Source organism: Aphelocoma coerulescens, chromosome 21 (genome assembly GCF_041296385.1).
Source record: "Aphelocoma coerulescens isolate FSJ_1873_10779 chromosome 21, UR_Acoe_1.0, whole genome shotgun sequence".
Lineage (NCBI taxonomy): Eukaryota > Metazoa > Chordata > Aves > Passeriformes > Corvidae > Aphelocoma > Aphelocoma coerulescens.
Genome location: NC_091034.1, coordinates 7,118,204 through 7,144,399, shown reverse-complemented (window position 1 = coordinate 7,144,399; position 26,196 = coordinate 7,118,204). Strand labels below are relative to the sequence as shown.

Below are 26,196 nucleotides of genomic sequence, written 5' to 3'. Positions count from 1 at the left end.
CCACAACATTCCTGGTTCTGATCTAACTGAGACTGCATTTACAGCACTGTAACTCCATCCATCAAATGCCTGCTCCTGCCAAATCTGATTTGGGCTGCGCTGAAACAGAAACAAATCAACAAACACAGGGTGAGGAACAGATTTCAGCTCTGAGCTGAGCCCTCAGCCATTGGTGTGCTTCCCCCTTTCCCTGTAAAATGAGGATACTGACATTTTCCCATGGATAAAACGAGGTTTTCCACTGCCATTTGTGAGGGCTGTGCTCTTTGTGCTTCACCTGGAACACACAAAGTGCTGTGTGACACTGATTTATGGCAGCCTAGGAGTGGGATCAGCCTTTGCCATTGCTATTCTGATGGATTCACTACGTGGAAAAATGCCTGGTGTAACGAGGGCTCGGGATTAGCGATGCAGGTGGTTTTATTTAAAGCAATAACATCAAAGCAAAACGTCTGCTGATTCAGCTCATAAAAATCATTGATGCATAAAAACCAACAATAATTGTCAAGAAAGAAAAGGGGAAGGGAGGATTGGGAGAACAGAGGAGGAAAAGGCAACCCAACCCCATAAATGCACACAAGACAGTTTAACTCTTTCAAGAAGCATTTGCACCCTTGTGTGGGGGAAAAGTCAATGTGACAAAAACTCGAGGGGAGCTGGAAGGAGATGGAATTAAGAAAAGGCATCTCTCTTCCACGTTATCTATCTTGGATGGAAGCTTCTGGTCCAGCCAGCAGCTTGGGAATGTCTTCATTTACAATATTCCTTCCTGAAATCTGAAAGCAAAAGGAAACGGGGGTCAGCACCTGCAGAGAGATTCCAAACCATTCAAAGAAGCACAAAAATATGGATTTATCTCTAGAGTGACCATTTGCAGTTACCCACATCCCTGATATCCCCTCAGAGGGACAGACTGGGGGTAAATTATTGCCCAGATCCAACTCTGCAGGATGCAGGAGAAAATGCCATGAGAATTCCATCAGGGACAGCAGGTCAGAGGCAGCTCCTGGGCTCTCCAGCCCATTCCCTGCTTGGTGTCATGTCAGCCCCATTTATTATCTCCTAATTCCTCTGGAATGAGTCATGGAATCTCACAGCTGATTACGAGCCCTGCTTGACAGAAGTGCTGTCCTACAAATGGAGGCACAACCCTCGGGATTAATCCTGGATAAGCAAAGAGGAGTTTCAGCCCCCAGGGAGGGAGAGTTGTTTGCTTTTTTTGGATGAGGTAACTGCCCATTACCCATAAATTAATTCAACTCCAAACACTCTCTTCTGCACAGTGTTTTCTTGCACTAACACCACGCCAGGACATTTTTGGGCTCCATCTCCCTCCCTCTGAGGTTCCAGCAGAGCAGGCACTACTCCAGCCCTGCCAGGCCTTCTTTTTCCAAACAAGAAAAATTCCAATTTGTGCCATGCCAAAAGTTTTTAAAAGCCTAATCACTGCTTGCATCTTGTGGCTCCGTGATGAAAGGATGGGAAGGGAGCTGGCTTCTCATTCCTGCTTTTCCCATGATGTTTCTCATTCCTCCTCTGCCTGTGGCTTGGTCACTCACTGATGGACTGTTCCTCCCTCCTGCTGCCCATCAGAAGGTCCCTACAGCCACCAATTAGGGGGAGGAAAGTCATGATTACCTTTGTCTAAATCAATGTTCTTTGCTGGGAAGCTTCTGGCTTGCTCAGCCTTCTCCTTCAGGATGTTGTTTTTGTAATCTGTGCAAGGGAGGAGCAGAATTCACACAGGCATTAGGGTATTAAAAGAAAACACAGGGTTATGAGCACGACAGAGGTGATCAGTCCTTCCCTGATGTGCTCTAGGTCTGGCACCTCTGATTTCTAGGAATTATTTGGGGAGTTACTCAGCAGGAAAACAGCTCTGACTTCATTTTAGCCCCTGGCATTAATCAGTTGTGCAAACTTAAGGTCCCTGCTCCACACAGGCACCACAGCTCCTTCCAGATCTGGATTATCTCCTCAAAGCTCACCTGGAGGTGACCGATGCAATTATCCAGAGAGTTTGCTCTCCTGGGACACACACAGAAGGATTTTTGCAACCCACCCCCTGCAATTCCTTTCTTTACTTCCAATTTTGTATCTCTCTTGTTTACTGGGGCCTTTACAGCAATTCTTGGGACCTGAGGTTTGCCAGCTTGTTCTTTTAAGGGTTGGACCTTTACTGGGGATGCAAATTAAAAAAAAAACTCAAAGGGACAATTGTTTTCTGGTTTATCTGGCAAGCTGCAGCAGGTGTGAACCTGGCATCATGGCAAGGCTTCAGGAATCTCAGGGTGGTGCAGACGAGCATCAGTTTTGTGGAATGGATTCGCTCCAAGTCCCAGCAAGAACCAACCCCTGATCAATTCTTGATACAAAAAACTCAAGGCTGCACCTTCAAACCCCAGCAAGGAGCAGCATCCATCTTCAGGAACGCTGGAAATTCCCCAGATCAGTCCTATATATCCCCCCAAAAAATACTTCCACAGTGTCAGATGAGCTTCCTTCCCCTCTTTCCACTGTCTTCCATTTTACCACGAGTTCCAGGGGGATTTGTATTTTCTCTTTCATATCTCAGAGCTTCTCTTGCAAATTTTCTTCCTCTCATTCTCTGTTTATCTGCCTTAACTGCTACCACAGATGCTGACAGAAGGCCCAAACCTTCACTGAATGATTTGACATCCAGGGAGGAGGAAATCAGAAAGTCAAACCAAACTGGATTCAACAGAAGGTGGTTGGAACTCAGCTACCTCAGGACTTCTCTTTACCCAGTGTTGGTCAAATAAAGTCCATACCCACTTCCAGAGGTTAAGGAATAGGTTAAGTCACTTCAAAATATCCAAGTGCCATTAGAAATTTCAGATTTATAAGGATTTTGCCCTGGTTTGGTGGCCAGGGATACCTACCCAGCCTGATGTCCTCACTTTTGTGTGGGGTCAGATCTGTCGTGTCCACTGTAAATTCTTTAAGATTCACATCCTTCCTGAAAAGGGAATAATGGTGGGAAATGGTGTTGTCCCATCCTTTAATAACTGGCTCCTTTCACATTTTTTCACAATAGCTTTTCTTCTTTAGAGAATTTAGTTAATTTTTAATTTATTTTTCCCCCCCACGTGTTTGTCCAGAGCTTCGAACAATGGGCAGCCAATCTGTACTGGAATTTCCTTCTCTCTCCCACTTTAATAATATCAAATAAGCTCTGGAGGAGCCCAGGTCCATGATCTTGGCCCCATCTCACAGCAGATCTGGGCATTATTCCTTTACCACCAACTCCCCACGACATCTCACACAAACTTCATCTGTGAATCAGTTCCCACAGTATAAAAAGAGGAAATTCAATTGCCAAATCAGCCCTACAACCCATTTTTTCCTTCCACTTCCTCCTCCTAACCAGATCCTCAGCTGCTTTAGGCTCTTAGCTGAGGAGAGGGGCCACGAGTTCATTTTTATGCATTCCAAATTAATAAACTCTCTAATTATACTTACTCTCCATATTTCTTCACATTGTATTCATAACCTAAACAGGAGGAAAAAGCAGAATGAGCAGTCACAGCCAGCCCAGACACATTCCTGGGGTTTGCTTTTTGTGTGGCACCCAAAACCAGTGCAGTGGGTGTCACCCAGAGGTCCCAGTGTCCCCTTCTGGAATTCCAGAGTCACCCAGCACACCAAGGCCTTGGACACCTGGATTCCCAAGGGACAAATCCCACTTGTGAAGGGCTTTTCTTCTCCCTTCCACAGAGCAACTCAGTAAATCATAAGTGGGATTCAGCCAAAGCTTGGACCTGGCAGTCTTTTCCAATCCCACTGAGCCATGAAATCAAGACCTGGAAATTTTTACCCCCCACTACTGAATCTCTCTGTGAGCCAGCCCTGCAAATCCTCCCCACTGGGCAGATTCCTGGTTGTCCAGGGGGGGATCCCTGCCTCCAGCACTGTTCCTTGCAGGAATGATTTGCACAACAGTGTCCCAGGATGTCCCTCCAGGCAGGACAGGGCTGGTTTTCCCTGGACTCACCTCTCTGCCGGCGCTTGCGGGTGACGAGGACCACGATGATGAGGAGCACGAGGAAGAGCAGCAGCGTGGCCAGGATGTAGCCCAGCTGCTGGAAAAAGTGCATCCTGCTCTCAGGGATGATGACATTGATGACATTGTGGCCCCTGACCACGTTTGGATCTGAGGGAAGGAAAACAGGGGGATCACTGGGAGTGGCATCCAGAGAAAAGCAGGATCGCAGGGGGGAATGTTCAGGGAGAAATTCTTGGGAACTGCAGGAATTAAAGGGCAAATCAGTGCCTGATTTACAGCACCCTGCATCTCTGACAGCTAAGAGATGCTGTGCTCTTCACCAGCCCACGATTCCCAGGATTTAACAGGATGCTGCCCATCCCTTCCCTGCCTGGCCCTCAGAAGAGGGGAATTTCAGAGCAAAGCCATCCCCAAACCTTCCAGAGGGTAACACAACCCTCCCCTGAGTCCCTCACAGCACACACCCCACACTGCTCTGCCTCCAAACAGCCAGAGTATGAAGCAGCCCCTCCCTGCCAAGGGTTATAATTTACAGAGTGGGAAGAGTTTTCAGTGCCAAAGAATGAGTTTCCTTTGCAATGAAATAAAAAAATCGATAAAATTAATAAACCCCCACCCCCCAAAAAAAAAAAACCAAAACCAACCCCACAGAGAAAAGCCAAGATTCCATTCCTTCTGTGGGTGCAGCAGCATTTCAGTTCCACAGCACGGGGAAGGGGAGCTCAGAACTTTTACGTGGAACATTTTTTTTTTTGGTAGATCTCAACTAAATAGGTCAATGTTTTACACATGTAAAGGGGAAAGTGACTTCTCTGCTTGCAACAGTCAGAGGAATGGACAAAGCCAGCCCAGGCACGGATGGAATCCCACAGGACTGTGCTGGGAGAGGGTTTTTTCTTCAAAACAGAGCTGAAATGACACCTTCATTTCACCTGAATGTTCACAGAGCACCAGGCAAGAACAGCATGGAGCCCTCACCTCCCATTCCCTTGGGAGTTCCTCCCTTCCCCAGAGGGAATAAGGGGAAAAACGGGGGGGAATACCCCAAAAGCCACAGTACCCTTTAGCAGATGTGGTCTGACACTTCAGGAAGTGCAGGCACAGGGACTGATTCCAGTTTTTTAGGCAGTTTATTTCTTTCCAGCATTTAAAAACCACCAACCCAGCAAAAATAAAATCAAATAAGGCAAGAGTGGATTGAAATAAACACTCTGAAACCAGAGCTGATTGTTTGCTAATGCCAACAGCAGTCCTAGAAAATCAAAAAGCTTGAGCAGTGTGCTCTGTTCTGGTGGCCCAGTGCTCCACTCCAGCAACACTCTGCTTTTTACTGGGATTTCCAGATGCCCTGTGCTCCCCTGGATGCAGTGCTGGAAAAACCATGGGGTTTTCAGCGCTGCCAAGCTAAAAAATATCAAACCCAACCAAAAACCCACTTGCAAAGCTGCAAACAGCACATGTGACAGCTCTGCTTTGTCACATCCCTGGCTCCTGGAAGGCCATAATGAGATGGTGCCACAGCAAACAGAGGAATTCTATTCCTGGCTTTTTGCTTTCCCACAGTACTGCAAGACAGGGGTAAGAGCTGGGTTGAACTTTAGGCAACACCAAGGAGGTCACTGCAACAACAAACAGCAGAAACAGAGATTTAATAACTTTGGGCAATGGAATAGATCCCAGTTTATAACTGGGGGAACTGAGGCACGGAGGAGCAGCTCAGTCCCACCAGTGAATGGCAGTGCCCAGAGCAGGATCACACCCAGACTCTCCTCCTCATCCTACACCAGAGGTTAAGCTGGGAGGATGAAGGTTGATCCTGTAACCAGCATCTGATCTCTCAGCACATCTCACACCCATCTGCCCCAAATTCCCTCCCAGGACACTGTTTAACCACTGAAAAAGAAATCCTAATTGTGGAAGGGAAAACTTGGGCCAGAGGTGCCTTAACGTGACTTTCCCCAAAGTGTCAAGGACCAGATTCTTCTGCTGGAAAAAGTGGAGAGCTCTCCACAAACCTGGCAGAGGCAAAGGGCTGCCAATATTTTAGCACTAATCAGGAGACTCGACAGATGCCATTCTTCAGAGCAAACCCCGAGTAAAAATGCTCCAGTCAGTGGACATCCACCACATTTACAGTCCTGAGCCTGAGAGCAGCACTGAGCCCCTGCTTCTATTCCAAACAGGATGAAGTCTCCTGTCTGGGAATGGCTCTGGAGCTTGGAGCAAGGCCAGGAGCTGTGGCTGCTGCCTGAAAAAAGCCCCTTGCTTTGCTTTTGTTGCCTCCCCGTTTATGTTGTGCTCCCCAGAAGAATTCCAGGCAGTTTTTCATGGAATGGGGCAATGCCTCAGGCTCCCCTGCTGTACCCAAGCAGGGCAGGTCCCAGCAGGAGCAGGCTGGAAAAGGAAACCTCTGGATGTCTCCACTCCTTGCACGTTCCCATGGACTCAGCACATTTTTGTGTGTGGTGCTCTCAGCCCAGCTGAGGGGTCACTGCCTGCAGGGGCCAAACTGGTCCCAAAGCTGCTCTGTTTGACAGTGGAAGTGGCTTTTGTCAGGAAGGGAAACCACTCCAGCCCTGAGGGCACCACAGCCAAGCTCAGACAGCCCCACCAGGTGAAATCACTCAGAGATTCCACCTCACTCCTGAGCAGGTAGGGAACTACTCAGGACAACATCCAGGAATAAGAGGAATAAAGTCCTGGGTGGACAACTCTGGAAACAGGATCTGGTTTCCATCTGTGGCTAAGGCTCAAGGGCTGTGTGCAGGAACTCTGATATTTGGATGTCTCAGTCTCCAGCCACCTCTCCTCAGCACTGCCTAGATTTTCTGGACACCAATCTTAGCCCCAGGGAAAAAGTTTAGATTTCTATGACTGGAGAAGGCCAATTTCTACAGGAGAAGAAACCTATTTAAAAATGTATGAAGCAAATCAAAATTTTATATTAAACAGTCAATAAATATTAAAACACAATGAATATTTTAAAGTGTTAATAAAGAACTATACCCAAAAGACTTAAAAAAAAATATTAAAACTTGGGATTTTTGTTTTCTTTTTCTGCCTGAACGAAGCGTGATAGTTTTGAGTTTGGACAGGCTGACAGATGAGAGCTCAGTGCAGTGGAAAATATGAAAATTGGTTTATGGCACATACAGAAAAGAAAAAAAGAAAAAAAAAAAGAAAAGCTGAAGGGTGGAGGAAAATTCCTGGTGGTTGATTCTGCATGGTCTGGCACCTTGCACAGCCCAAACATCCGTGCAAAGGGGAGAGAAACTCTGGTGAGAAGAGTTGTGACAGCAAAGGCAGGGCTGCATCAAGCCCCTGCCCACACCTTCCCCTGATCCATAAAAGCAGAGAGGAAAAGGAGCTGGACAGAAATACAACACAAAGGCAGCTCGTTTGCCTCAGGGCCTGTGAGCAGTGCAGAACTGCCCCGGGGCAGGGGGACAGGAGCTGCCCTGTGCCCACAGCGCTGCAAAAGGGGGACTGACCCCAATGATGGGGGGACACCCCACGGCATCCTCACCGTCCCTGTGCAGCTCCAAGTGCACCCAGGTGATGGAAACAGCTTGGGAACAACTGGATCTGGGCTGGCTGAGCTCCTTAGAGAGCTTAGAGCTCAACTGCAGATACTTCCCCTCTGTGAAAAGTCCACAAACGAAGCAGAGGAGTTGTAGAGTAATTTATCCAACTAAAGGGAGCGAGCCTGCCTTTTCCTAGCAGGACTTTCCACACATCCCCACCCAGGAGAGGCCCACCCACCTGCAGCCGGAGCCACGCTGTGCGTGGTGAGGTTCACCACCTTCCTCTCCCTGGCCGGCTCCGTCACGGCCACGTGGTAGATCCTGCGCTCGTGCAGGCCGCAGTAGTGGTGGTGCAGGTGGCAGGAGTAGGTGCCCTCATCGGCGCTCTCCAGGTGCGAGATGAGCAGCGAGAAGTCCCCGAGGGCGAAGGCGCCGCGGGTGACGTTCATCTTCTGCCGCAGGAACAGGGGCCCGTAGGAGCGGCGCTCCCCGGACGCGTACAGGTCCACCAGGCGGTCGGCGCGGTCGTGGGGGACCCCGGGGGGCTGCCGGTCCCAGTGCACCACCTGCTGCTCCTCCTCGCTGTGCCGCTCCGTCCAGATGTGGTTGCGGTTGACGCAGGGCAGCGTCACCGTGCTGCCCTCCGGGGCCACCAGCACCGGCTTCTCGCCGTCCCAGTGCTCGCTGGCTTCCTCGCCTGGCGGGGGGAAACGCGAGCTGGGCAACCTTGGAATGGGTGTTTTGCCCCGTCTGGTCTATTTTTCCTCGCCTGTCCTATTTTTTCGCCACGTAAATGACTGAAGTTTGCTTCCCTGGTTTACTTTCCTCGGCCAAAATCAGAACAATTTTGGCCCCATTTGCTGTCACGCACCACGATCTCATGGATGTGGTTGCTGCGAAATTCCCACTCAAGTCCAAGCGGGCAAGAACGCCCAGGCACACCTGAGATTGCTCCCAGACCCTGGAATCCTCAATTCCAAGGGTCAGGGACACCCAGGCACACCTGAGATTGCTCCCAGACCCTGGAATCCTCAATTCCAGGTGTCAAGGACGCCCAGGCACACCTGAGATTGCTCCCAGACCCTGGAATCCTCAATTCCAGGTGTCAAGGACGCCCAGGCACACCTGAGATTGCTCCCAGACCCTGGAATCCTCAATTCCAAGGGTCAGGGACACCCAGGCACACCTGAGATTGCTCCCAGACCCTGAAATCCTGAATTTCAGGTATCAAGGATGCCCAGGCACACCTGAGATTGCTCCCAGACCCTGGAATCCTGTAACACACCCCCTCCAAAAAGCCCAAAATACCCCACAGGGGTAACGTGTCCTGTCCACTGCAGCAGACAATAAAGAAAAAACACCTTTATCTTCTACATCCTTGGCCATTTCATGAAGCCAGACCACTTTCTTCCCATTCTAACTGAGAGTTAATCTCCTCCTTCAGAAAGCAGGAAGTATATTCCCTCCACAGGCTAAGAATGGAACGAGGATCTTCACCCCAATCCTCTGAGCAGGAAATGCTTTCCTACCCACAAAGGCCCTAATTACTGGAGGAGCTGAAGCAGCACTGCTCTGTTTGGCTCTTGAAAAGGAATAACAGAAGAGGCCAAAGCACAGAGGAGCAGACTGGGGCTCTCAGGGTGATTTCATTGCAGTGTGAGAGCAGCAGAGGAGATGCACTTCCATCCCAGCAGCTGCACTGGGGTTATCCAGAGGTTTAACTGGATTTTAATGGGTGCCTGTGTGGATGGGTGGCTCTCTCTGCAGCTGCCAGCAGCTCGTTTTTAGAGCTGGGCTTAAGGTGTGGTAACTTGAGGTGGGTTTTTAAGTACAGGCTGCCCAGGGCAAGCTCAGCAGCCAGAGCACAAGGCAGGTCCTTGTGGCTTAGCTGAGGGCAGGGATGGTCAGCAGGGGTGTGCTGCTGCTGCAGCAGGGACAGTTTGGTGACTACCAGGAGCAAACATCGAGCTGAGCAGGCTCCTGGCAGTGTTTGGCCAAGGAAGAAGAGAGGTTTGTAAATAATCACACTGAGTAAACCCTCTGCAACTCAGGGAGGCAGACAGCAAGCAGCACAGGGAGCACCACGCTCAGCTGGTGCTTCCTGAGCCTCCTGAGGCACCTGTGAAACCTGGAGCTGTCACCACACCCACCTCTCTTGGCGATGACCAGCTGGATTTTCACAGTTTCGTACAAGTGGCAGTAGTGATGGTGAAGATTACAGGAATATGTGCCTGCATCACTCTCTGCAACACCTGGGAAGAGAGGGGAAGTTGAATGTTTTATACTGAGACAATGATTAATTGTGTCATTTGCAGTTTCCCAAATCCTTGTCTGGATGCAAAATAACTTCCTTATCACCAGGGTGGGTTAAACAGAGACAAATCATCTCACCCAATATAATAATTTGGTCACCTAATAAAATAATTCAGTTTATTCACTCTTGTGAGGGAGGCATTTGTATTAACAGGTGGAAAGAGGAAGCTGGGTTAGGTTTAGCTGGGAGCAGGCACAGGAACAATGACCATGGAGTGTTTATAGCTCAGGAACTGAAGCACAACCAAAGGGCCACAAAAAGCCCAGGTGGCTTTCAGGTTGTTCCAAATTCTCTTTTAAAACAGGTTTGTTTCAAATAAAAGACTCAGTGCTTCAGAGAACCTCACAGAATCACTGAGGTTGGAAAAGAACTCCAAGACTGAGTCCCACCTCAATCCCCACCTTGTCACCCAGCCCAGAGCTCTGAGTGCCACATCCAGTCCTTCCTTGGACACCTCCAGGGATGGAGACTTCAAATCTCCCTGGGCAGCCCCTGCCAAGGCCTGACCACCCTTTCCATGGAGAAATTCCTCTATATCCATCCTGAACCTCCCATGGGAGGTGAAGCTGGAGACTTCACTTGGAAGCAAAACCAGAAGGCTGCCCAGGAACAGTGTGTGGCTTTGGGGGCAATTCCTCAACCTCTTCCTGCCTTGAATCTCCAGCTGAAAGCTCCACTTCCCTAAGTGCCCAAGGAGCAGAAATGAATTAATGTGACTGTCCAGGTATGCAGGTATTCAGTCAGAGGGAATGCTGAGAGGGTTTTGATCTGCTGAACATGGCTTAGCTGTGCAGGTTGTCTGGGACAGACCTGGATGTGCACAAGTGACCGGAGCACTGAGTGCCACATCCAGGGATGGGGACTCCACCACCTCCCTGGGCAGCCCCTTCCAGACCCTGACATTCCTCCTGATGATTACGCTCATTAGCCTGGTATGAACTTATTTATCAAAAATGTGCTGCGAACCAACCATTTGCACCAAAACCCACCAATCCCATCGAGCCCCGAACCCTCTGCAGGGGGGGAAAAAAACCTCGGTACCTTTGATCACCAGCGAGAAATTCCCATCTGCAAACGCGTTCTCGGGCATGAGGATCCTGCCCTGGTTGTAGGAGCTGTAGACTCGCTGGTCCCCAGCTGAGTACATGTCACAGAGCCTCTCCATCCTGCTGTCCCCGTAGTAGGAGCTGAGCAGGTCCCAGTGCACCACGCGCTGCCGGTCGTTCAGGCGGTCCTGGGTCCACACCATGCGGTGGCTCTTGCAGGGCAGCACGGCCTGGGAGCCCAGCACGGCGCTGATGTTCAGCACAGACACCACCACGCTGGCTGGGTTGGAGGCATCAGCTGGGACTGGAAGTCAGGAGCAAACAGCAAAAAAAACCAGTTGTAGGGTTATGGTGTTAACGGTGTGTGAAGGAGGTGCTGGGGTGGGAGTGCTGGAATCGCTGCGTATTTTTGATTCTGGTTTCAACACAGGGCACTCTCATGGAGAATCAAAGAATCCTGAGCTGGAAGGGACCCACAGGATCATGGATTCAGCTCTTATCCCTCCACAGACACCCCAAAAATCCCACCCTGAGCATCCCTGAGAGCAGTGTCCAAACACTCCTGGAGCTCTTGGGGCTGTGCCCATTCCCTGGGGAGCCTGGGCAGTGCTCAGCACCCTCTGGGGGAGAATCTTTTCCTAATAAAGAAAACTTTACCACACTGATTTCATTCAGTGAAAGCAATGTCTGTTCTCAGGGTTGTACACTCGACCTGTCCTACCCACCCTTCCTAATCCTGACCCCAGTTTAATCCAAGTTTGGAGACACCAGTGCATGGGATGCATGACCCATGGAAGTTAGCCATGAAAGCCCCAGTGCATGCCATGGAATCAGGGTCCCTCTCACTCCTCCTCATGATCACAAACCCAGGCAGATTTACAGAGATGCCACTCACCTGAATATGAGCACACAGAACCTGTCAAAGCAGAAAATAAAGTGTTACTGACAACAAAAGGAGGAAAAAGCTACAGACACAGTCCAAGCCAGCAGCCACCTCTGTTACTGCTCCATCTATTCCACCCTTCCCTGACAATGTTTATATCTGGCTGCTCCATTTCCCACTCCTGCCACACACTTGGTCTGCACAGTTAATTCTGAGATGCTCTGCATGCAGCTCCAGCTCTCTCCAACTCCCATGACTCAGATCCACACAGGAAGAACTTTGCCAGGGATGAACCAAGGCCTTTGATTCCGCATTTCTCCGGGCCAGTCCCTCCTGCTCCTTGTGTGGGAGGGGTCTCGAAGGTCTCCTGGCATCACGCTTTTGATTCCCAACACAACACCACCATTCATCTCTCCAACCAGCCAAGCCCAAGTGGGTTCCATCAAAATCATTGGAGGTTTTGTCCTGCTAATGTCAGAGGCACAATGTCCTCCAGACAAAGGCTGGGTTTTTTTGGTTTTTTTTTAGCTCTGGAATTTATGAATTTCAAACGAGTCCAAATTCAACTCCAGACCGGGGGTATTTTAGCACACCCCCAGTGCTGAGAATAAACTTGGTTTCCTCCCCTTTTCCCATCACAAAACACTGGGCAGGGACAGCAGAGAACAAAAACTGAGCAGCACTCTCTGTTGAACTGCCAGGTCAAAGGCACTCCAAACAGGAGGTATTTCTTCCTACATTTATAATCTCAGCATCACAAAGAGAAAAATCAAATCTTGGACAAGGTCTGCACTCTCTGTATATAAGAAAGAGACGTCATAATTCCATCATCTGATGGTCTCTCCTGACAGGCTGCAAAATATTTCAGCTGCAGCCCCTCTCTCTGCAAGCCAGGACTTAGATTTAGCTTAGAAAAGCAAAGGAATGATAAAAAAAGCTCTTCCACAGCACCAAAAAAGCCGGGAAAAATCGGTGCCACTTGTGAGAGGCCACCAGCTCCCAGCACAGCAGAGGTGTCAATGTGCTCAGGCACTGTCCCCGAGGCTGAATGGCTGTGGTTTGCCCCGGGGCAAGGGGACAACGCGGTGTCGTGACATGAACAGCGATTTGCGAGCTCGGGAATGGTGGCTGAGGCTGCCTCCGGAGCCCTGCACGAACAGCAACTCGATTTGGTGCGACAGAAACATCCTCTGCTGGCTCAGGCAGAGGAATGAAGGCATTTACTGCTCTCCTTTCCTCTTGCCAGTTAATGGGAAAAACACGGAGCCCCAATGAAGCATCGTAAATCCAACGAGTGCCAAAAGCTCAGCCAGCCACGGCTCTGAGCTCACACCAGCACCTGGTTCTGCACCTTTCTGGACCCCTGCACCTTCCTCCTGCCAGGGCAAGGACCATCCTTCCCTTCCCTGCCCCTTCCCAGGGGAGCCTGCTGGAGCCTGGGCAGCCACGGGCACTTCTTCAGCACTTCCAAACACAACTCTCTGTCAAACAGGGGCTTGGCTGGGATGGAACAGTTTTTAGATAAGAAAAGCTGATGTCTTTTGGGTTCTTTTCCCCTCCACTCTTAAAACTTCAGCCAGGAACAGGGCAGGAATGTTCCTGCTTCCTCACCAAGTCTTTCCAAGATGTTTCCAGGTTTGCCCCTCAGTGCCCAGGAGATGCTGCATCCTGCTGGGACCAGGGAAGAGCCTGTGGATTTTATATTTTGCATTTTATAGACTGGATTTGTGACTTGCTGGCTGCTGCCACACAAAGCTGGGTTGACACCACAACAAAACCCATCCAAGGTGAGGTGAACTTAAATACTGGAGCTCAGCACGGAGAGGTGGAAGAGAAAGGGTTTCTCACTTTGTGCACACACAGAGTCTGGACAGAAACTTTGGGTCTGAACCAGCCCTAGGATATCATCCATAGTTTGACAAAATGGGGATATCAAAAAAAAAAGTGATCACAGCCAAGCAGCAAAATTCTAGAAGGGGGAAAAAAAAAGGATAACTCTTCACAAGAGGGACAGGAACTCCAGCAGACAAAGAAGGAAGAACTGATTGTTCTGGTTCCCCAGCCACGCTGGAAATCTGCTCACATCCATCAGCTCATGGGGAAGGCTCAAACTTATTTGACAGAGCTGTAAATGAGATCACTCAGAAATCTGAGGAATCTGGGATGTCTCCGCTCTCTTGCACGCCTGGAGAAAATGGAATTTAGAACAGCTGACCTTCAATAACCTGAACAGAGAGCAGCAGTGGAAGGAGGAATGAGCCTTTTCCTCTTTTCAGTGTCCTCCCTCTGCTGTGGGGAGACCAGCAGAGCAACCAAGCGCTGCTTTTTAAAGGGATTTTATGACACAGCAGCTACTGAACAGAGATAAAGCCACAGCCCAGCAAAGGTGACAGCTCATGAACTGCAGCTCTGGGGTCAGCTGGAAGCAGGGATTTTGGTGAGTCACACTTCCCAACCTGCAACTGTAAAACCAAAGAGTCTTCATGCACCTGGTGAAAGCTCTGACCTCTGTCATCACAGGACTCCAGGAGCTTCTAAGCCTCAGCTGCCTTCAGAGCTGTCAACACAGAACTCAGCTGAGGCTTTCATTTTCAAATTTCAAGTTCCATGGGATGGAGAATCACTTTGTCTTCTCTGGGTGATGTAACCACAAAAAAAAAAAAAAACAAAACAAAAAACACCAAGAAAAAAACCCCAACAAAAGACAATTCTGTGCTGTCCCCTGACACGTTCTGTGCTGACTCAGCAGGATCCCAGAGATCCTCTGTGGTCCCACGGTATAGGAAGAGGAAAGCAGCCTGGAAAACTATTTCTTAATCCCTTGTAAAAAGCAGAGCCAGCTCTTACTTCTTGAATCCCATCCATTTTTCAAGTGAAGAATTAAAGCCACAAAAAGCTGTGGGCAAACTAGAAGCAAAAGGCTCGGGCTGTGAAAGATGGGTGACATGCTCAGAGCTCTCCAGGCAGTGTCCTTGGAGCAGGGCAAGCAGAAAACTGTCCCTTGAGTCCTGCCTGAAGAATTCCAGATCTCCTCTGCTCCTGGGACAGAGGAGCTGCTGCTCAGGTCGGTGCTGATGAAACCACTGAATTTTATATGTATATATTTTATACTTATATCCTCTTATTCACAGGACAAAAAACGACCAGAGGAGAAGAGACATGTTTTTCCCCAAATCTGTGTGCCACATGCCTTATTTCTCCCATGAATCCCTCTGTTTATAGGGGGTTTAATGGGCTCTGTCGAGTCATTACACAATTGTGGGAAAAGCAGCAGCCTGTTCCCCAACCCTCTGGGGAATGGCAGTGGCTCCATCCTGGCTCTTTAGGGGGCTGAGGGGCCCTGATGGTTTTTGATGCAGCAGCATCATGGTGACAGTGAAATAAATGACCCCAGCTCTTCTCTGGGAGCCAGGTTTTTAAAAATCCACTGACCAGGAACCAGGAGGAACATCTGGGCTCATCTGGAGGAGGGATAAGGTGAACAAAACAGCTGCACCTAAACTTCTCCTGTTCAGCTCCTGTCCAGTCTGCAAGACTGAGCTTTTCAGTAAAACGAAATTTCCCTTCAAAGCTCACTGATGGTCAAGCCAGGCTTTGAACTGGGCTTTTCCCTAAGTCTCTGTGTTTATTTTCAAAGACTTCCTGGGACAACTTTCCCAACAGCAGTCTCCCACTTCCGAAAAGGATGTCAGAGCCCTTAAGCACCCATCCAGCCCCAACAAGTCGAGCAGTCCCTGCAGGTAGGAACACGCAGGGAGCAGGAATGTGCTGCCTGTGCAGAAAGGAAAAGCTTTGTATCTGCTCCAGGAGCCAATCCCCACCTGGGGCACAGACAGGATCCCTCAGAGATCTGCCCCAGCTCTGTGACAGGCAGCTGGGATTTCAGCTGAGCTTTAGAAACCCTCCCCTGCCTTGTGCGCTTCCCGTTGGCTGCAGGCCCTCGGAATGGTTTTGTAGAGCCATTCCAAACACAGAGCTCTTCCTCCCGGCGAGACATTAACACTTGAGGGAGTGGTTCCTCTGCAGGAGGGATCATCCCAGCGCCACGGAACAGCTCAGATTTCCTCCCTTCTCCCCTTCCCATCCTCACCATTGAGTTATAACCTGATTTGGGTGGGCTCAAACACTCAGGTAACTCCAACATCTCTGTCAGAGATCCTCCATCCTCAGCGGGGACACCTCTGCCTCTGCAGCAGCCCAACCTGCTCTTCCTGCCCTGGCTGCTCCCCAGGCTCTGCCAAACCTCCCTGGGAGTCACTGGACTGGTTGGTGCTTCTGGAGCCTCTCCTCCTCCTCCTCCTCCTCTTTAACCCACCCCACACACCAGATTTCTGAGTCACTTTAACCCTTCTGTCCCTATGACTGATCCCATAATTTGCCAATTCCTAAACCCTGCCTTGGGGCATTGCGAAAATGCCGTGGTGACATGGAAAGTGGATTAATTAGAGAGCAAAGGGAGAACTCCTCACCTCATTCCACCTCAGTGCTGAGGAACTGAGGAGCTCAGGTGGCAGCCACAGCCTTTTAAAAGAGCTGGGAAGAGCAGGGGGGTCACCAGTCCCCAAAAAACTTGTGCTCCTCACTTCCTACTCCTTTCTTGCACCTTGCTACCCAAAAATGAATCCTGTGTCTGTCTTTATGCTGACAAGAGGAAAAGAAACCCAAAAACCACACTTCTTTTTTTCCCCTCCATCTGAACCTTCACACACGTACCCCCAGCTGTTTCTGCTTCATCAAAAGTAAAAAATGACCTTAAATCATGTAAATCTGACTGTGAAAGCTTTGCTGTACTCACATCCAAGCTTATTGGCTTTGAATTTGCTGATAGGAAAAAGAAAATTGCACAAACTTGCTGAACAGAGCTCCAACAACCTCAAACATTTTTCCATTCTCTCCCCAAAAAAGCAGAGGAAACCCACGGTTCCCTCCCCTCCCCAGATGAAAACAGAGCAAATTTAGGAATCTGAACAAAATCTTACAAAGACAACAGTTCAAAATCTCGTAGCCAACCCCCAGCACCATCGTGCAGCTGAAATAAAAACAAGTAACACCACACCAGCAGCTCAGAGCTTACTTTGCTGAAGCAAAATCTGCCACAGGAGGAGTTTTGCAAGTTGCTCCATTTCTTCGGCTTCTCGGTGTTTTCGCCTCTCTTGAAAAACAACTTAAAGGACTTTTTTTTCCTCTTAACTTTCTTTTCTATAACTGGAAAACACTATGACCTCATCAATCTACATCCCCAGAGCTGTGGACAGCAGCTCATATTCTGCAGGATTACTCCACCTCCAACTTCCAACTCCCCACCTCCCCACTGCCACTCCACCTCCTTCCCTTCCCTCACACTTTCTGCAGATCCCACTTTTCCTTCCCCTCCCTCTGGGACCTTCTGATCCCTCCCTGACTCTGACATCAAAGTTTCATCGGGTGAAGTTGGTCCCACGCAGCCCTGGGCTGACAAAACAAATCTTTCTCCCTCCCCCCTGGGGATGGAACCAATTTTCCTCATGCTTTACTTGATCCAGCTGTTCCTCCCTTTGTCTGACACTCCTCCAGCTGTCTGCTCCAGACTGGATTTATTCTGCTGCCTTCAATGGGGTTTTGATCTTGGTCTCCTCATATGGTTTTACTTCGAGCTTCAGTCTCCAAAGACAACCTAGAAAACAATATTTACTCTGTCCTGTGATTTGTAAGCAAGGGCTGGATATTTGCAGGAAAATTACAATGAGTATAAAGTCAAGAAATAGAGTATAAAATAGGAAATAGAGTAGCTGCTGCTGGGATATTAAAAGTAAAATGACATATTACAGGAAAATTAAAATATGGTCGATTTTTCTGTTTTCTTGCATTCCATTGTCAGGTTATTGTTGCTTATGGCTAACACCATTTAGTGGATTGGATTTATTGGATTTAACAATTCAAATTAGTCATCAAGTGAAGGGAGGGAATTAAAACTTACTGTCCTTAAATGTCTGTGGGACTCTACAGAACTTAAAAACACAAGCCAGGAGCCTTCCCATGGGATTCATGTGGATGAACTTAATTGCCACACTTGAATTTTTCCTTCTGACATTTTTCTGCCTCTCTAGTCTACCACAAAACAGATTCCCTCTGTCCCAGAGGGGGAAGAGCTTCAGGAAAGAGGAGAGTATTGTAATTATTACTATAACAAACCCCTAAATAAACACCTAAATAATTACACACTGCAACAAGGGAAGCTTTGGAAGCATCCAGACCAGATCAGACCTTCACCTAGTCCAGGATCCCATCTCCAGCAGCAGACAGAACCAGACACTTGCAAAGAAATTCCAAGAAACTGAAGCTATTATTATTATTAGATAATATGAGACCATGAAGGAAAGCCTGCTGTTAACTCGTCACTGTCCAAACCAGACCCAGAGAACTGCTGGTTTAGTTTCTAGGGAAAAACCCTAAAATAATCTTCAGGTAAGAACCTCACAAAACTCCCCTGCAAACTCCAACGCTGACATTTATATAAAGTGAGGAGATTTGGGGATAATGGGATACAAACAGCCCCTCTCTCCACATTCCCACCCTCATCACCTGAGCTGTGGCACCACCTGGATATGAACAAATCCAGCCTAATTGCAACCCTAATCCCATCAGCTTCTCTTTGCCAGCCTCAGGAATTCCCATTATTCCAACTCCAGAACCACCTGCAGGCAGCAAAGGCTCCTGTTCCCGTGTCCCTGACCTGTGCCAGGTATCACAACAAGGACAGCACTGCTCCAGAGCAGCTGCTGGGCCAGGAATCTCTTGCAAGAAGGAGCTTTTCCTGTTGTCCCCATCAGGACAGAGCCACAGCAGGCTCTGATCTGAGGCCTGGTGAAATGGAAATGGAAAATGCCTGGCTAGGAGGCAGAAAGCTGCTCCCAGTGCACAGACAGCAAATCCAGCACCTTCTCCTCCCCCTGGTCCATCCCAACCACAGGCAGGACCTTCCAGGCTGCAATCCCAGGTTGTTTTCCCACCTTTCTGCCTGCCAGCTGTGGCACTGCAGAGGTTACTGCCTGCTCCTCGCAGGGTTTCTGGGAGGGAGGCAGATTGCTGTGGTTGCTGCTGTCATGGACTGGATATTTCCTGACTGCAAGAAGCCAAATCCAGGCTGAACAAGGCTGGAGTCTCCTCAGGAAAATCACCCACGGGAAGGGAAGAGCAGCAGCTTCGCTGGGGCTCACAAAGAGGGGAGGAAAGGGACACAGGAGCCTGGTTTGCAGAGCTCTGCCTTGTCCCCTGTCTAATCCTGCACAGTCTGCAGCCAGCCCTGCTTCCTGGAGCTTTGCTGCTCCAAAGACATCCTGGAAAAGCAGCTGTGTCAACATTTTTCCTGGTCAGGAGCTGAATTTTTAACGAGATTCTCCATTCTGAGCTGTGCAGTGCTCCCCAGCCTTTCTCCTTCCCCACTCCCAGGGGAATTGGGGAATTGATTCATCCCTTGGCTGCCCACTGCTCATCTCCAGCTGACCACAAATCCTGACCAGAGAAAGGAACCTCATCCAGGCAAGGGAAAGGGACTTTCCAGCACCAACAGCAGCGGTTTTGCAGGCTCTGCACCTGCCATCAGATCAGGTCAGCAGCACAAGAAAGGCTCCCATGTTCCCAGAGTTGTCCCTTTTCCATTGTGGCAAAAGAAAATGGGTATTTCACACCTATTTCAGATAGAAAGCAGTGACTCAGGTGGACAAAGCCCTGCTAAAAGTGCAGGGGGCACAAGGTTAATTGGCTTGTGGGAAGTTGTGACTGTCAGGAAGTTTCCTCTTCCCCATCTCTTCCATTTTTAACATTTTTGTTCTCAGGCTGCACTGAGAGACCTCCCAATAAATCCAAATTGAAGATCAGCAGCCAGAAAAACTGAGCAAGTCTCAGATCAGGAGGAAGGTCTGATACCAAGGGGAATCCTCCATCCTTTACTGCACTTTTGAGAGCCACTAACCCTGGGAAGCAGGAGTGGAAGTGGCCCCTTCCACCCCATCTCCACAGCCATAAATACATGAATTTAAAATGAATGCCAGCATTAATGATCTGTTAACACAAATTACAGTACAAGGCCTTGTGTGCAGGATTTGTCAACACTCACTCCAGGCTTATCATCAACAACTTCTTTAAATACAGGACCCAGAGTGCTCCACCAGGATCAAAGGAAAAGAGAAAATACCTGCCCATGGGAAGAAAAAAGGATAAAATTCCTAGAATATAAAAGTAGTAGGGAGTGCTACAGCTTAGGAATAAAGAGTACAAGAGTACAGCTAATTGACAGTGGCAAAGGCAGCATGCATTCCTCAAAATAAAATACGGAGAAAAAGAACTTTGCGTGGGAACAGCAAAAGAAAGGCACTGCAGTTCAGGGTTAATTTACACCATTTTTCACTTGGTGGCAAAGCTTTTCTCCTTAAAACAAATCTTCCAGCTGCCACGAACCCCTTAAGCAAGCCTGCAATAATCCAGCTTAGAGCAAGAGCTGTGAACTGAAAGGACAAAGCTGAAAGCCAACCACAATGACAGGGCTGCCGAGCAGAGGCTGTCATTACTGCAGGGCTGGAACAAGGCGGGCACCTCCCAGCCCCAGCATCGCCGTGCTTGTTCCCCAGCCACAAACACAAAACCCCCTGATTTGCCTTCTCTGAAGGGCACGTCCAGAATGACAAGTTGATGGGCTCACCACATGTTTTTCTGCTTCGTTTCATTTCACTGGAGTCCACTGTAATGAGCAGCCTGAGGTGCAGCCACCAAAGCAGCTGCTGAGGAAAACGCTCACGGGCTGGGGGAGGAGGAGGACACAGCTCTGACACCTTTAGACTGGGGGTGAATAAAAAAGCATCATGGCAACATTAAATAACAGCTCTAGGACAGGCAGAGAAAGGTGAAATCCACAAAAATACCCCCACGGGCAGTCAGTGCCATGGTCTCAGCCATGCTGTGCCCAAGCACTCCTCAATCCCAGGACTGCTGAGGTTGGAAAAGACCTCCAGGGTCGGAGTCCAAGCTGGGACTGAGCCCCACCTTGTCACAACCAGCCTGGAGCTCTGAGTGTTCCTGGGACACCTCCAGGGATGGGGACTCCAGCACCTCCCTGGGCAGCAATTCCCATGCTTAACAACACCTCCCATGGGGAAATTCCTCCTGATGTCCAACCTGACCCTCCTGAAACTGAGGCTTCATTCTGAAGCAAAGCCAGAGGAATAGGAACAGCACCAAGGTTTGGGGGCTGTCCTTCAACAGGCAGCTCCTCAACTTCCTCCTGCCTTGACTCTCCAGCTGGAAGCTCCACTTCCCTGAGTGCCCAAGGAGCAGAAATTAATTAATATGGATGGCCAGGAATGCAGGAATTTAATCAGATGGAAATGCTGAGAGGGTTTTGGTCTGCTGAACACACGGAGCTGTGGAGATTGTCTGGGACAGACCTGGATGTGCCCAAGTGAGGAGTTAAAGTGCAGCATCCAGAGTTTTCCAGCTGCAGGGATTATTCCCATTAATCCATGTGTTTGTGTGTTCTTTCAGCACTGCTGTCCTCGAGCAGGTCACAGAGCTCTGTCTGCACCCACAAGGCATCTCCAAAAGCTCCCTGGTTCCTGGATTCCAGCGCCCTTGGATGGCACAATATTTAAACACCCCCTTTGGCTGAAAAGCTTCAGATTCCTGGGATTCATCTCAAAACCATTAATAGAAACCAGTTACAAAAACAGAGAAATTGCCCAGGAAACCAACACTGATTTTCTTTTCTCTTTTTTTTTTTTTTTTTTTTTTTTAAATTCCAGACAGAAGCTACCAAAAAAAAAAAAAAACAACTGCCCAAGGAGAAATGGGAAAACAACAGGGATGGAAACAGAGACACAAAGCAGCACCTCACTGTCACCCACAGAGCAGGCATAAATTATAGTTTTCTCTTAAGTTTGCTATTTTTTGCATGACCAAACTGTAAGAAGGTAAATCTGAAAAATCAGTTCTCTATAAAAATAATTTTTAGTTGAAAAAAAATTAATTTTAAGTACTTACTATGATTGTTTCAATTTAAATGCTGTTAAAAAATAGACAAAATCCCATTAAATGTGTTTTCTGGTCCCTCATTCACATGTGCAAGGCTCTCTCTTGGTCACAGCACACTTGGGTCTGTCCCACACAGCTTCTGGTAGGAAAAATTTGGAATCTAAACAGACAGGAGCAGGAGGGAGCCATGGAACACAAAAGGAAATGAGTCACCCAAACTCACAGAGCAGAGCAGTGGCAGAATTGGGAGCAGAGCCTAGACCAGCTGCACACCAGCCTGGGCAGAATTTGGGCAAAATCCTGATTTTAACTTTCCAGTGCCCCCTATTTCATCCCTCTTGCCTCTCAGATCTTCCCAGTATTCCCCTTCCCTAGGGCAAACAGGAGTCATTCCTACCTGCTCCTTCTTTACCCCAGTGAAATGATATTTTCTAACTTTTATTTCATTTAAATTATTAAGTACTCATCTCCCAGTCTATTCTGAGAGCCAGCAGTGTCTGCAACACAGAGTGTTAAAGAAAAAGCAGGTATGAGCTCAAAATCCCTCCATGAACCGTGAGGGGATGGAAAAATCTACAGCTCTGAATTGGAGTTGCAGCAATCAGAACTCCAGGAGTGGCTCTGTTCATTTATCTGTATCTGTTAATCCTCCCCTAAAGTCCACAGCAGCAGCCAGCAACTGGATTTTCCTAGGAAATAGAGATTTTTTCAGGGCCACTTGCAACTAAACTTTCTAGATCTCTCCAATGATCCCCCAAAATCAACTTTTGAACCTGGAGTGCCTGAGACAGAAGAGTGTCCAACCCATGACACGGGACTGACTCACTGCCATGTGGTTCTGGAGCATCTCAGCTTTCCCAAATCCACAATGAATCCATCAGGCTGCGCTCTAGGGGATGGATCTGCAGTCCTGGTCCAATTTGGCAGCTGGCAGACAGCACCGAGGCTCAGGAGGAAATGACTGAGGCATCAAATCACCCCTTTGAACTGTGCTTGTCTCCAGAAATGTGGGAGAAAGCAGCAGCTCCTGGCTGCTCCTCATCCACTTTCTGAGTTCCAGGGAAAAGGCACCAAACCTGGGTTCTATGTCTAAAGGGGCACACACTTTGCACCCTCTTTCATTCCAGATTTTGAGGCACTTTACATGGAAGTTGTTAACCCTACATAAAGTTCTGGGGAAGAGAGGGCAGAAGCCAACTGGGCTGAAAAACCGTGTCCAAAAATCCTGCTTCACTGTCCAGTATTCCAGGTCACTCCCAAGCCCCTGGAGCAGGCTGACCACACCACAGCCCTGACCACAAGCACAGCACAAACTGAATTTCACTCCTCCCACAGGCAGCACTAAGTCAGGTTTCCCTAACCTGGGAAAAGCTCAAACCACAAGCACCCAGCACTGCTCATTCCTGTGAGGAACGAGAAAATTCTGGGAGTCCTCAGGAGCTGAGAGCTGACATTTTGTGTCCCCTTTCTGGCCACCAGCACTGTGCCTCAAACCACAACTTTTGGCCTCTCTGCACGTGGGAACAGAGCTCTGGTACCAGGAGGTTTTGAGGAGAAGCTCCACTCCTCACACTAATTGCAGCCCATCCATTGCACCCGCCTAAAATAATTAAGCAGTGGAATTCCAGGCACACCAGCTTATTTTGAGCTCAGAAATGACTGGGAAAAGAGTGGAAAAATTAATGGGTTGGTTCTGAAGAGGGTGCTCAAAGGTGCCTCCCAGGGTTGTGTTATTTACCTCATGTTTGCAGGCCGTTTCATTAAAAATAAAAATACTTTGGGGGAAAGGAGGTTGCTTTCCATAATGCAATATAATCCTCCTGCCTAATTTAGACACATAAACATGGAGCCTGGTCAGCTTTTAAGGGTAGTCTATGTGAAAAGAGTATTTGCTCAGGATTAACCCAAGAGGACTCTGGCAACCACAATCTTAGCTAAAAAACCCCAGGGTGCTGCTTCCTTTGCCTCCTTTAGAAATCAAGTGAGAGTTCCCACTCCACTTTGGGGTTGACAGCACATGTGGAAATGCATATTTTTCCCTCAGAACAATGTGGAAATGCATATTCTTCCCTCAGAACAACGTGGAAAAGTTCAGGTGACTTTATCCTGCCATCCCCACTCCAGAAGGAGCTGTTCCTACTCCGGAAGCCACATTTTCCTTTGCTCTCCTTTCCACAATCAAAAATCACTCCAGGAGAAGGTGTTGCCATCCAAGGCACAGATATTGTTATTTTCCACTCTTTTTTTTTTTTCCACAGTCCCAGCCTTTTGCATAAATTACTGGTGAGAGAAAGTTTTCCTACCTTCCCTTCCCCAAGGGATGATGTTATCAGCAAGCAGGACACATTTATCCCTGCCCTACCTTCCGATGGGCCTACAGGAGTCCTCAGGGGTGGCAGGAGGCCAAGAATAACACAGGATATTCTCCAGCATCACAGAGAGAGTGAAATCAGGCAGGGAGAGTCCTCTGGAGGTGCCCACTCAAACCTGGGGAAAGCCACAGATAAACTCCAGATGCAGTAACTCAAACTGTTTGAGCAACCCAAAGGCTGCTCAGTCAAGTCAAGGGTGAGGACTCCCAGATTTACCCTGGGGATGTACCTGGTGATGCTGGGCAGATTCCAGCTGGTTGTGCCATCCTGGCCTGGCTGTGCCAGTGCTGACAGCAGGGAAAACCCTGCATCCCTGAGGAAACAGCCCTGACTCACCCAGGGAGCGAGGCTGCTGAGTAACGTGGTGCTGCTCACACTTTGCTGACTCCAACTCCATTTCTTCCACCTCTTTCTCCTTCAGCTTTAACCAGTTCCTCACTGGCTGGGGGTAAAGCTCAGCCAGATCATCCTGCCATGAACTAATTCCCTTAAAACACAGAAATCCCAAACTATTCATTTTTTTTACCTGCTGTGCCAACTCCTTGCTCACAACTCCACATCTTTGTCTTGGCACTAATTACTTTACAAGTGGGAAAGGGATTCTGAAGTGTTCCAGTTCCTGAGAGGCTCCAGGAGTATTTTTTTCCAGACCTGGACACACCAAAGGCACTGACATTCCCTCAGCACAACACCTGCCTGAGCAGCACCAAGCCTTGGTTACTGAACAAGTAAAGAAACCTCATTTTTTAAACAAAATTTCATGTTTTCTACTCCAAACAAAATTTTAGCCACTTCCATTTAGCCTTGTCAAGGCACCTACAGTTATATTGCCCCCTGTCCATTCAAACTCCTCCTTCTTCCCATGATTTTGCAGAAAATTCCAGCTACATTCACGGGGGACAAGTCTCAGTTTTATAGTTCTTAGTGCCCATGCAGGGAGCAAGACTAAAAAATTCCCTAAATCAGGGATTTGACACAAAAGTGATGAATCAGATGGTTTTCTTAAATTCTCTGGCTCATAGAACTCCTTGTTTCAGTTTTGTTCCTCTGTTTTATAGGGAAAGCCAAGCAAGAATGGATTCTTCCACAGGAAAACCAGCACCCTGTGTTTGCTCCAAGCTAACTCAGGTGTTTACAGTTATTGATATTTTTATTTATTTATTTTAAAAGCAGCAGGAAAAAACCAAAAAAATCCCCACTTTTCAACCCATTTCAGCTCTGCAAATGCTCCAGGCTGGGTATAGAGTGCTGTTATTTTTGGAGAAGTTCAGCCCAAATGACCCCAAACCAGGATGTTTTCCTGGAAAACAGCAGAGCAGCATGAATGGTGAAAAGAAAAGATGGCATTTGAGGCAGCCACAGGTGCTGTTTGTGAGATCAATCACCTCAGCCAGGTTTTCAGCTGGTGGGAACAAGCCTGGTTTGTTAAATTTGGAACCTCTGGATCAGGGATCAGTCCCACCAAAGCAGAGCTGGCTCCAGGATTTGTGAAGGAGCAGGTCAGAGCTCCTGGAGCCAATGTACACCAACATTTTGGTTTTTCACATGAAAGTGCCCCATTTAACAGGGCATGAGCTCACCAGAGTAAAGGTGCCCAGTGTTCCTGCTCAGGAGTTATTAGGCAATGGTTGTCAGGTCCTATGAATGCCCTGAGAGGTGTTTTGTGCACCAAATGCTCATAAACATCCCCTGTCATGGGCTGATTTACTTCTTCTTGAGACTGGGGCTCATTAATGGAAGAAAGAACAGGTCCCCCAATAAAGACATCAGAACAGCTTGGGATTTTTTGCAGAGAAATCCTCCAGCAGCAAAAGGAGGAGGCATCACCCCCATCCTTTCCCTCTGATGTTAAAAAACCCCCAAACAAAACCAACCAAGCAAACAAACAAAAAAACCCTAAACTCAAAGCAAACAAAAACCCCACAAACAACAACAAACAAAACCCCAAATAGAGATAAACCACACACACCAAAAAAAGCAACAAAAAAAACCCCACACTCCAAAAAAACAGGTTTTAGGCACACCAGC

General features: G+C 48.4%; 1 protein-coding gene across 4 annotated transcripts; it reads right to left on the bottom strand.

Annotated features, from left to right (window-relative positions):
* Positions 1–402: 402 nt before the first annotated feature.
* Positions 403–24,318, bottom strand: MXRA8 (matrix remodeling associated 8). 4 transcript variants are annotated; one of them, XM_069034827.1, is made up of 13 exons: positions 18,038–18,274; positions 17,751–17,922; positions 17,308–17,447; positions 16,869–16,999; positions 11,807–11,827; positions 10,907–11,215; positions 9,702–9,803; positions 7,790–8,248; positions 4,016–4,174; positions 3,484–3,514; positions 2,904–2,980; positions 1,639–1,716; positions 403–776 (listed from the first exon to the last, which is right to left on the bottom strand). In XM_069034827.1, the coding sequence occupies exons 4-13, from the start codon at positions 16,915–16,917 to the stop codon at positions 751–753; spliced, it is 1,311 nt and encodes a 436-aa protein (XP_068890928.1). In that variant the 5' UTR covers positions 16,918–16,999; positions 17,308–17,447; positions 17,751–17,922; positions 18,038–18,274; the 3' UTR covers positions 403–750. The 4 variants fall into 4 exon arrangements, with proteins under 4 accessions (XP_068890928.1, XP_068890929.1, XP_068890930.1 ...); XM_069034828.1 differs by lacking the exons at positions 17,751–17,922; positions 18,038–18,274 and adding an exon at positions 24,159–24,318; XM_069034829.1 differs by lacking the exon at positions 17,751–17,922 and having other exon boundaries at positions 18,038–18,052.
* Positions 24,319–26,196: the final 1,878 nt, after the last annotated feature.